This window comes from Bubalus kerabau, chromosome 12 (assembly GCF_029407905.1).
Source record: "Bubalus kerabau isolate K-KA32 ecotype Philippines breed swamp buffalo chromosome 12, PCC_UOA_SB_1v2, whole genome shotgun sequence".
In the NCBI taxonomy this organism is placed as follows: domain Eukaryota; kingdom Metazoa; phylum Chordata; class Mammalia; order Artiodactyla; family Bovidae; genus Bubalus; species Bubalus kerabau.
The window spans coordinates 22,413,594-22,425,234 of record NC_073635.1 but is presented as its reverse complement, the minus strand read 5'-3'; the positions used below and the strand labels follow the sequence as shown (position 1 = coordinate 22,425,234).

At 47.6% G+C, this 11,641-nt stretch overlaps 2 protein-coding genes across 4 annotated transcripts in view; both read left to right on the top strand.

Moving 5' to 3' along the window:
• Window positions 1-5,907: 5,907 nt before the first annotated feature.
• On the top strand, window positions 5,908-9,039 carry LOC129624827 (collagen alpha-1(I) chain-like). The gene is made up of 3 exons (XM_055543116.1): window positions 5,908-5,948; window positions 8,036-8,771; window positions 8,857-9,039. The coding sequence occupies exons 1-3, from the start codon at window positions 5,908-5,910 to the stop codon at window positions 9,037-9,039; spliced, it is 960 nt and encodes a 319-aa protein (XP_055399091.1).
• Window positions 8,313-11,641, top strand: part of SLC25A15 (solute carrier family 25 member 15) — a 32,356-nt gene continuing 29,027 nt past the window's right edge. Inside the window, exons 1-2 of one of the 3 annotated variants that reach the window (XM_055542299.1) lie at window positions 8,313-8,444; window positions 11,238-11,362. In XM_055542299.1, the coding sequence (XP_055398274.1) occupies window positions 11,308-11,362 (55 nt within the window). In that variant the 5' untranslated portion in view covers window positions 8,313-8,444; window positions 11,238-11,307. Of the gene's footprint in view, window positions 8,459-9,684; window positions 9,829-11,237; window positions 11,363-11,641 lie in introns of those variants that run through there. The other 2 variants (XM_055542300.1, XM_055542301.1) reach the window with 2 other exon arrangements.

Below are 11,641 nucleotides of genomic sequence, written 5' to 3'. Positions count from 1 at the left end.
ACAATATTCTAAAAAACAAGCAGAAAATAAAGGAAGTATTTTCCATCTTATAGTACAACACCTTGAAAAGTACAGTAGTACTGTACATCAGCTGGCATACAGGGACACATTTGCGTCTTTGAAAGCTCACAATATGAAGGTTCACATATAAGTAAGTAGGGGACTTACTATGTTTTATGTACAAATGTAATACATTATTGGAGTAGGAAATGGCAACCCACTCCAGTGTTTTTGCTTGGGAAAGCCTATGGACAGAGGAGCCCCGAGGGCTGCAGTCCATGGGGTCGCAGAGAGTCAGACACGACTGAGCATACACATGCACACATATAATACATTATATACTCAAGAACATCAAAATGACTTTATGAAAGTCACAGTGCAAACTTCTGGCTTCCAACCTTCCTGACTACTCAGCTTGCTTCTCTCTCTCTATGCACCAACCCCCAACATTTAGTTTCAAAGTGTTAGGTTTGCCTTTTGAACTGGTCTTGCTCTAAGTTCGTCTGATGCTGGTGGTCTTCGCTGGAGTGAGAGCTCCTCGGGGGTGGTGGTGTGGGGGTTCCTCGGGGATGGTGTGCAGGTCACCCCAGCCCCCTCCTTGGTGGAGTACCTCCTCAGAGAAGGGCAGCTGTGCTTCTTTCCTCTGCATCTTTCTTTCCTCTGCCCCCAAGCACCCTCTTCTGGTGGGGTGTCACCTCCTTTGGCTCCCCAGGCAATCTCAGGGCTCCTCTCCTTTCTGTAACACATTCTCCTTCATGTGGAGTCATGAGAACCACTGCGAAACCTGTTCCCCTTCACCAGGCCACTGTCCCTTCAAACCAGCAGGCCAAGCCTCCCCACGTTCAGAATCTCTGAGAAATAGGCACCAGTCCTCATGTTTATGAGACCCTTGAACTCCAACTGTCCCAAGACACACCCCAAGCTCTTCTAGAGATCATCGCTGAGCAGGTTGTGCTTAGCTCGGCTGGGACAGTAAGTGCACCGCAGAGGGTGCAAGCTTGGCAGCTCAACCAGTAGCCAACTGAGGGGAGAGCCAAGTGGATTCCCTTCAATGTCTTGGTGACCAAAATGATTTTGTGAAGAGGAGGAATAGGCTTCTTGATACAAGCCCTGCCCTCTCCCTGCCTCCTCTCCCCCAGTTGGCCTCTGAAATACTTCATGGCCATGAAATACTTCTCCCTTCACCTGCTTAGGGGCTTCCCTGATGGCTCAGCGGGTAAAGAATCCACCTGCAATGCAGGAGACACAGGCAACGCGGGTTCAATCCCTGGGGTTGGGAAGATCCCCAGGATTAGGAAATGGCAACCCACTCCAGTATTCTTGCTTGGAAAATCCCACGGACAGAGAAACCTGGCAGGCTACAGTCCGTGGGGTTGCAAAGAATCGGACCTGACCTAGCGACGAAGCACGCAGCACTCAATCAATTCCTCTCTCGGTGGAAAAGGAGGCTGGGATGGCAAAGCCTAGTGATGGATGAGGAAGCAGCAGGTTCTGCAGCCTCTTGGTTAACCCTACAGGGAGGTGTTATTAACCACTTTGGTAACTCTAAAATGCCCTTCCCCTAAGTACTGACTCTTAGCATCACATTGGACAAGATAAATCCTACTCAGCGCCCTGTTATACTTTTTGGTGTTAAATCACACATGTAATTTTAACCCCATATTAAATGATTTATATACACAAGCTTTCAGGTATACCATATAAAGTATATAAAGTATATAAAGTCTTCTTTCTTTGGTTGTCTTGTTTGGTTCCTAGAAGGGGATTCTCAACAGGAGAATAGAGACAAACTTCAAATCTCCCATTGACCACAGTGACCAAAATATATGATAGAAAAATAAAGATTTAAGAACTGTGGGCTGGAGACAAGCTAGCGTGACAGTTGCTATGGCAACCATCTGTCATATTGCTGTCACTTAGCCTGTTCTGGTTCATGGTGACCAAACTAGGAACTGCTCTTCCAGATCTGATAATGAAAATATATATTAAGTCCCTGAGCTGATGCAGCACTTCTTTGGCAGTTCAAGTTGTATTTAATGTTTGTTGACTGAAAAACTGAAGGTATATAACCTGATGGCTGTAGATGTGAAGATGAGAAATGACAGGAGCAAGCTGCAGGAGAGAATATGTTCATCTGATACTGCTGACAGTCTGTATTTCAAAGGTAATAGAACCAATGATACGTATATTTTACAGCTTTTAATGATTGAAATAGAAAATCTAAACGTAAAAAGAAATCACCTTTACAGTTATTTTATTTAAAAAACATATAAAACGTCTGCAATGCTTACTTTGGATCATTAATTTGGTAAGTGTAAAAGATTTGCAAGTTTGGTAATGTTTTCCACTTACTATGAGACATATTATTGTTCATTCTATCTCTCAAGCCATATTTTATGATCATTTAAAAAAATGGTTTTAATCTTAATCTAACTGAAAGCATCATCAAAGAGTATGCATGTGACCCTATGAGTTAATAATTGAATACTTCTCATATTTAAAGCAAATTAGCCAGGACTACCCTGGTGGTCCGGTGGTTAAGACTTCACCTTCCAAAGCAGGGGGTTCAGGTTTGATCCCTAGTCAGGGGAATGCCTCATGGCCAAAAAACCAAAACATAAAACAGAAGCAATATTGTAACAAATTCAATGAGGACTTTAAAAAATGGCCCGCATCAAAATATCTTAAAAAAAAAAAAAAAAGGCAAGATAGTCTTTATAAAAGTATCCATTGGAGATAGGCCCAGTTGTGGGAAAAGACACATGTGTACACAAGTGCACAGATGCACACACACACACACACAAACACACACACGAGAGAAAGAGAGAGAGAGAACTGTGTACACCAGCAAATCTCTTACTGGCAAATTCTACAACAATGATGCAATCCAACAGATTGATTACAAAGATTCAACAGGTAGTGACTAAAACCCACCCTGGGCCTGGCCCTGGGCCAGGCAAGGCGCAAGTCACAACTTCCGGGCTTCAGTTGCAGATCACTGAGTAGATTAGAATCCCAGGGACGGGGGAGCCTCGTGGGCTGCCATCTATGGGGTCGCACAGAGTCGGATACGACTGAAGCGACTTAGCAGCAGTAGCAGCAGCAGAGTAGATCAGAGACCGGAGAATTTAGCAGGTGGCTCCTCCCACCTCCCGGCCCCGCCTCCCAGCATTCCCCGCTTTATACACTGGCAGAGCCAAACTGCTCCGGTTCCCCAGATCTGTTGTTCTGCTTTGTAGCTCTGCACCTTCAGAAGTGGCCTTCTTCCATACCGCTCCCCCTCACCCCTGGAATGCTCAGCCCGTCTAGAGCCGGCATGTGTCATGTTTTCTGGCTGCTTGAAACCGTTTGAAAACCCTGCCTACATTCAAAGCATTTTCTAATAAGTGGGTCTTTCCTCTCTAAGACAGAAGCCAGAAAACCCCCACGTTCCCAGCCCCCTTTTACAGATCAGGGTTCAGGCACGTGACCCAGGCTCCAACCATCAGCTGCACCCAAAGGAGAAACTCACTTGGAAATGAGAAACAGGAGGCCACAGGGACAGGGCCTGGCAGGACGGGGAGTGGCAGTGGCTTATCAGGCAAAGCTGGGAAAGAAGATGCTCGCTTTGGAAAAGCAGTAGCAAGAAGGCTGAAGCCCTGACATAGATGGATCACAGGGACAACTATACCATCAGATGGGAAAATGAGACCAACTATAACGTCTAGAGCTCTTAAGGGACTGCAGCATGGTTTCCACGGCTGACCCGCTCTGCAGTGGGTTTGAGGACTTGTTTCAAGTCTTCAGGGAGTATCATCTCCCCATTCTGCTGTCAGGAGAGTCACCCAGAATCTTTTTAACTGGCTGCTATTTTGCTCTGTCAGCTAGAATTAGCTTCTGCTGATTGGAAGAGCCCTGAGTGCTACATCAGCACACGTTTGTTCATCTTAAAAAAGACGACTTTGCCTTTCAAAACATACCCCGATAGGGGGGGTCTCCTAGAGGCCTGCCCTGAGATTCTCTTTTCCATCTTTTATTCATGCCCTTCTCTGAGATGCCACACCACTCACACCCCTTTGCTGCATACCTTCCCTGAATTATAATTATTTGTTTTTTCCTCTTCTGCTTGGACTGAGGGCTCTTTGAGGCTTGCCATTGTCTCTTTCTTTTTTAAATATTTGGAAAACCCAAACGAACTCTTTTGACTGACCCAATATTTATCAGCTGGTCCTTTTCAGAAGTTTACTGAAACCTGTTTTAGACCAGTCATAGTAACTTCATTCTCTTCCCAATGTTTATGTTTGGGGTAGCATGACACCCAGTTTCAGGCCAATGAAATATAAGGAGAAGTTTGACAGAGGGCTTCTAGGAAAAAAAATTTTTTTTTCTCTGATAAAAAGTTGGTATGAGAGAATGCTTTCTGACTTTGGATGTTGTGTGTGAAAATGTGATAGACAGAGCTGTGGCAGCCATTTTGTGATCATGAGGAAAAGAAAAGACAAATATAGAAGTGGACCCAGATGCCTTTGAGCTGTTAAATTAACCAATCCTAGAACTTCCTATCTCTAGAAATATTTTTATATTCCAAGTAAATATACTGGCAGCTGGACATTCTATTACTTGTAGCCAAATATGTACTAAAACATATATGAGAATATGATTTTTTATATTATGGCATAGTATTGCCTCTTATTGATAACCCATTAAAGTTTAACCATTTAGAGGCATTTCTCCTAATTCTTTGCTATAATAAGTTATCTTTCATTTTTAACATATATTTTACCAATTCAAACCTAAGGATCCTAAAACATGTACCTTAGCTGATTTTCTTATTTTTGCTTGTACCATTAAAAAACTGCCAAGGAAAAGATAAATAAAAAAACTGTCCCCCTTTAAAACATTGCCCTAACAATGCTTTCACAGGACACAAATTACCCTCCTTTATCACACTGATAGAAATCCAAACATATTTATTTCAAATACAGATTCTATCTGATTCAAAACAAATTTGAGGGTTTTCAATAAAAGTTACATCAGCAGCCAAACATATTCAATGGGAGTTAAAATTGTGTGATCAAAGCAGTTTCTTCTTTCTCATTAACAAAAGGTATCCTTGAATGAGAGATAATTTATGTTTCTGAATTATTTGCAGCTCCAGTTAACACTTTGTTAAAACACACTCACATGGTATCAGGGCCCAAAGGCTTCAAGTGGTGAAATTATTTCTTCTTTTAGTATCATTAACTAGCACATTGTGAAATTCTGTTGAAACAGCAGAAGCTCCCTTTTCATGCAGCCACTCTGTCTGTCCCCTCACTCTGACCTGCGTCATACCTTCCCTCTCACCCCAGAGCCAGCTGCACTGATGTTCCTGGATTATGCAATCCCAAGTGCTGCACACAGATGCCTGGAGCAAAGAGGTCAGTGCATTGACTTCTTTGCTGTTTTGAACCTGGATTTGAAATATCATTGGGTTGACTAACCTCTACGGAGAGCAGTGATGCATGACTCTAAAATTTTCTTCTCAAGAGGCCAACAGATCCCTGGGGAATAACCCTTAGAACGAAAACTTTCATGATTTAATGGCAGTCAGGTGATTTTTCAATCCTCCTCTGAGCTCCTGTGAGATGTTAAACCTTTTCACATCTACATATGTCTCTATTCCTAAAGCAAAGATAGCATACCGGGCCACCATTGTAAGAGGTGATTTTTAACAAAATATTATAAAGGGAGATATTATGGAGCTCTTTCCAGGAGAAAGGGTTCCTGCAACCCTCTTGCTTTTCAGAGGAGGCCTTCTGGGAGGTATCTAGCAGTTAACAATATGAACTCTGAGTCCCACCTCTCCTCTTAGTAACTGTACAACATCAGTTAAGTCCCTTGATCCCTCTAGGCCTCAGTTTCTTCACCTGCATCATTTTCCCGGCCATGGGGGTAGGAAGCCAGACAGCAAATGGAGAAGAAAACAGGTGAGAGTTTGTGCAAAAAGACAACTTCGTAGATGAGGGGTTAAAAACTTGCAGGGAAGTTTCCTGATTGCTTCTTAGTTTACAGAATTGAGGCTGAGGGTTGTGAAGGAGAGGTGAGGGAGAGAAGAAATGTAAAAGCCTTGGGGAGAGTGATAAGAGTTAAGGCGCTAAAGCAAGACAGGACAAAATGTCAGGAGACCCTGATCTGGAGTAGCAGCACGCCACCCACCCCTCACCACCCCCCATGCCGTATTGCTACTCCAGGCTCCCACAGCAGCGGGATTCAGAGGCCACGACGCTGTCACGTGATAGCTGAGGTTTAGAAAGGCTAAATGACTCACTAAAGGTCATGGAGATTTTAACACAGGTGGCCTTGCTCCAATTCCAGGGCTTTTTCTAATCTGTAACAGGAGGTCTAAGCTTGCCTCTAGTTAGCTCCTTTGGGCCTCATGTTTCTGGTTTGCAAAAGCCACCAGGCCAGGTGCCACGGAAAGTGCCAATCCTCTAGGACATTATACTGAAGGTTCTTCTTCTCACTGGTTATGCTACATGTCACTGGGCAAGTCGCTCAAATGCCCTGGCTTGTTTCTGTAATTAAATTATGCTCCAGAAGCTTGAGTTCTAAAGTGCTGATTCTGTGAGAAGACAATGGTTTTCTGCCACATTGAGAAGGGCTCCCATGCATGTATCAGGAGGTCTGACACCCTCACAGCACTTCCTCACCATCCCCCGCTCAGGTCTATTCAGCTGGGCATTCATGTTTAAGCATTAACACGTACTCAGTCTCTCAGTTGTATCCAACTCGTTGTGAACCCATGGACTGTAGCTCACCAGTCTCCTCTGTCCATGGGATTCTCCAGGCAAGAACACTGGAGTGGGTTGCCATTTCCTCCTGCAGGGGATCTTCCGGATGCAGGGATCAAACCTGTCTCCTGAGCTGCAAGCAGATTCTTTACCCACTGAGTCACCTGGGAAGCCCTAACACAAGCCACCTCAAATATTTGTCACTGGCCTTCACACACACACACAAAAAAAACCCCAGGCTTCCCAGGGGGGCGCTAGTGGTAAAGAACCTGCCTGCCAATGCAGGCATAAGAGACATAAGAGAACCCGTAAGAGACATGGGTTCAATCCCTGGGTTGGGAAGATCCCCTGGAGAAGGAAATGACAACCCACTCCAGTATTCTTGCCTGGAGAATCCCATGGACAGAGAAGCCTGGCTGGCTACAGTCCATAGGGTCACAAAGAGTCAGACACGACTGAAGCAACTTAACACTTAGGACGCAGTCAGCAAAAATCACTTAAGTTACACTGGCAGCAGGCCAACACCACATTCAAACAGGGCAGAAAGTTGTAAAAGAAAAATGATAACACAGTTTAAAGAAGAAAACATGGTGTAGGAAAGGAAAATGAATTCATGATGTCTGAACCAAAGCACCAAGACCATGACTGTTAATGGAACAGCTGTGAGTCACACATCAACACCCTCCCAAATGAGTGAGTCTTTGCCTGGGACACTAGAGAAAATTCCTCTACTCCCAGTGCACAACAGAAACCTTGAACTGTGCTTTTTAATAAAATGCCAGAGAGGTGCAGAACTAGTCTATAATTCATTGTGCTTGGTCATGTGCTTAGTCGCTCAGTCGTGTCCGACTCTTTGTGACCCCATGGACTGTACCTGGCCAGGCTCCTCTGTCCATGGAATTCTCCAGGCAAGAACATTGGAGTGGGTTGCCATGCCCTCCTTCAGGGGATCTTCCCAACCTAGGGATGGAACCCAGGTCCCTGCATTGCAGGCTGATTCTTTATTGTCTGAGACACCCGTTGGAAACTATTCTTTAAAAAGACAGAGTTACAGTTTCCATTGGTGGGTGTGCTTTTCCCAAATGTCATCTGTGTAGATTTCCTCGCGGAAGGTGGAATGGGAAATGTTTGGGGTTTTGTTTTTACCGGCAATAAGCGAATGTATTTTTCATTTCAGTACTTTGGTGCTCAATTATAACATAAAATGAAGGCCTTGAGCCCCGAGTCCCAGCCAAGTCAACACCCTGCAGACTTGTCACTCGTCTAACTCCGGGCACCCCCAGCGCCCGCCCTGAAGTCGAGCTAGAGACGAGCTCACCGCGGGCCTCCGGGAACCGAGCGGGCAGCAAAGCGACGTGGAGGCCCCGACTCCCGGCCGGCCCTCCGGCCCCGCCAGCCCGGCCAGCCCCGCCCGCTGGCGGCCCCCGGCGGTCCCCGAGCCCGAGCGCGCCGCCGCACCGCGCCGACTTCCGCTTCCCCAGCCGGCGGGCGGGAGGCGCTGCAGCCTCGGGTCCGCGCCGCCCGCCCCGGCCGCAGGGGCGCTCCGGAGGCCCGGGGGCCGCCGCCGGCGGCAGTCGGGCACGGGAGGCGGGGCTGGAGGGCAGGGCCGCGGCAGACGTGGGTGTTAAGCGGCCACCCCCGCCGCCGAGCCAGAGCCGAGAGCAGGCGGCGGAGCGCGAGGAGGACGCGGTGGTGAGCGCAGCCCGGTCAGGCGCTCGCGGACTGCGGGGAACCTGCCGGGAGGGAGCGGGGAGCGGGCGGGCCTCGTCGCCCGGGCTGTGTGACCTTCCCGGGCGGCGGGGATCCGGAGTCCCCGGGCCCACACGAGCCGCCCACGTGCCCGGGGATCCCGCGGGCGCCCCTTTCCTGCGCTCGGCCCTGGACTTCCCCGTAGACCCTCGGGCCCCGCGGCCTCCTGCGCGCTGCGGTCACCGCCCGGGAAAGGTTGTCCTCCTTTGCTCCGCTAGTCGTGTCACCCAGCCTCCTGGCTCCGCGCGGCGCCGGGCAGGGCGGAGGCGCGTATGAATGGGAGACTCGGGCAGGTTGCTGGGTAGAGTCAGCGGACGTTTAGAGCCGGGAAGAAGTTGGAAGTCGTCTCCGTAAGCTAACCCTTTGGGCGGACCGGGATCCCGAGCCCCCGAAGCGGGAGCTCCGGTCTCGGCTGCTAAGCGGCGAGACTGGTTTGCATCCTTGCGCCATGGGGCGCCCCTCTCTGGGCGCTCTGATGGCGGGCGGCCTCCCCTCACCCCAGCTTCGGCCTGAAGCTGGAATCTTCCCTAAGCTGTGATCTGGTGGGGGAAGGCGGGGGTCCTCGGATTCTCCCGCACAAGAAATGAATTTCCCCGAGGAATGGGAAATGTACATGGTCTTCTGGAGTGGGACTCCGGTGTAGTTTCAAAGAAGGATAAAGGGACTCCGCAAGGTTCAGTTTTTCTGTTTCAGTTGGTACCGAAGGCTCATAAATCAGTCTAACTCAGGTTGGTCAGTCTTGCCGCCCTCAAACCATATGTCTTCCTCAAGCCAAAGCCATGCATAGTTTGAAACAGTTGCTCACATCTTCTGAGTTAATCTGTCAGTTCCCATCACTGTTAACAGTCCTAATGATTCTACAAGTAGTTATGTGCAGGAGTTGATGTGTTTAAGTCTGACTTGCCTAAAAGGGTTAACTTCGCGTTGATGACATAGTAACATCTGCTATGCCTCTTTCTTTCTGAGAGAGAAATGTACCCCCGCCCCCCCACCGCCCGCCACGCAAAAGAACCCCTTTGGATTGCCACCATCTGTGGCTCCTTTTCCCTCTAAAATGCAGGGTTGAGTGCTTTTTCTCCTTTTGATCAGGTGGGGATACTATGGAATTAAGTATTGGTTGATAAGCACAGACCCAAAAGGTAAGACTTGCATTGAATGCTGTCTGACGCAGACTTGACCTTGGATGAGCCATTGGCTTCCTTTGGCCTCAGTTTTTCCATTTGGAAAAGGAGGAGATTGGATTAGGACCCTGATATCCTTCTCTCACTACTGGATGGTCCCCGTCTTATCAACATTAGTCATTGGCACTGCCTCTCCAGGCCTATCGGTAACATAAAGTCGGTGGTTTTTATGTCTGAGTTAGTTGCTTTATAAAATGCTGTACTTTTGTTGTTGCTAGTTTTAACACTTTTTTAAAAGGGAGATTCTTGGTGTCTGGTCATTGACAACATATTTTAAGCAGTTGAAAAACTTCTTGGTGGCTAAAATTATTTTCTGCTGGTGATTAGGGTGAGGTTGGTATTCATGGATCATTCAGCCCACCCACCCCCTCTGAGAGGTGGCCTGACTGGGTGTGGTATCTTCGGTGTGAAGGTTAAAAAGCGTTCCTTGTTACTCACACATAAGAATATTCTGTTAAAGAACTACCTCTTCTTTTCTAGTCAATATTTATTTAAGTCAATTCCATGGCAACGGTTGATTTTTTGTTTTATTTGTCTAAAGGTAGAAAAGTAGACTCTGATTTTCCCAAACTTCTAGACTCCAGCTCAAACCTACTGAATCAAGATCTCCAGGAGAGTGGCCTGGTTATTTGAATATTTAACAAGTGTCCCAGCCGATTCTTATCAAGCAAATCTGGGGGGCAATGGACCAGGTGTTGCTACTCAAAATATAGTTAATACCAGGCATTATCAACTTCACCTAGGAGCACGTCAGGCAGGCAGCGTTTCTGGTCCCACTTGAAGCTAATCACATCAGAATCCGCCTTTTAATAAGGTCCCCAGGTGATCTGTGTGCACGTTTATGTTGAGACGCTCTGGAGGGAAGTCTGATGTCGGGAATGTTTGCTGCTAATGTTTTGTAGTTCTAAGAACTCCTGGTGCATATTCACAGTTTATCATTGTATTTGTCCAATGTGGCTATTTCTGATTGCTCTCAGATTATGATAGTACAGACAGAGACCTTGTATAGACAGGGACCTCCAGCTTTACGGGCCCAGGGGGGCCCCCCTACTGGTGGCAGAGTAGGCATTCAGACCCAAGCAGGTGTCACTTGGCAGAGCTCCTAACTCATTCCTTTTCAGACCTCCTGTTTTGTGGCATTCTCTTAGGGTCTCAGGCTGCTGTCTGAATTTGGAACAGAGCCTAGTGGATTGAGAGTTCAACCTAGGCCTCTGAAAAACTGGTTTGATGGGGCTTGTGGTGTCTGCTTGGCTTGGTTGTTTGGCCTTTGTTTCTGAGAGTTTCAGAAAAGTTGGTTGAAGTCCCCCCACCTGTTGATGGAGCAGTGATACTCAGAAAAGGTTTTCAATCTCTGTGTTTTTTATGGGGAGGTGATGGGTGGGGAGAAGGGGAGGCTGATGACTGAGCTGCTCTGACCCCCTTAGCCCCCTCCTCTGGAGCCACTCAGAGCCAGTTTCCCAGTTCCGTGAGGTTCAAGTCCAGTAGCTGGGCAGCAGGCCTAGAGAAAGGGGGGCTGCAGAGGCCCGACTGATGGTGAGCTCTGGCTTCCTCCCAGGGATATGAGGTGCCCATCATAAGCTCCAGAGAGTCACCCTCCACAGAGCCCAGCAGAGGAGCAGGAGAATATGAAATCCAACCCTGCCATCCAAGCTGCCATTGACCTCACGGCTGGGGCCGCAGGTAAGGCCAGAGAAAACCCCGTTCTCTGATCCTCAAGTACCTTCTGCGAGTGAGATCCAGTGAGCACATTGCCTCTGTCACTCCAGGACCTTGTAATGAATCCGCTTAACGGGAATGTAATACTGTGTTGCAAGTACAGCAGAAGTTAGGCATTACGTATATACAGTGGAATGTTTAGTTCAGTCACTCAGTCGTGTCCGACTCTTTGCAATCCCATGAATCACAGCATGCCAGGCCTCCCTGTCCATCCCCAACTCCCGGAGTTTACTCAAACTCATG

Coding starts and splice junctions, on each gene's coding strand:
- LOC129624827 (XM_055543116.1), top strand. CDS start 5,908: ATGGGGGTAGGAAGCCAGACAGCAAATGGAGAAGAAAACAG. Junction 5,949..8,035: donor GCAAATGGAGAAGAAAACAG/GTGAGAGTTTGT, acceptor GGGCACCCCCAG/CGCCCGCCCTGAAGTCGAGC. Junction 8,772..8,856: donor GCCGGGCAGGGCGGAGGCGC/GTATGAATGGGA, acceptor CGTCTCCGTAAG/CTAACCCTTTGGGCGGACCG.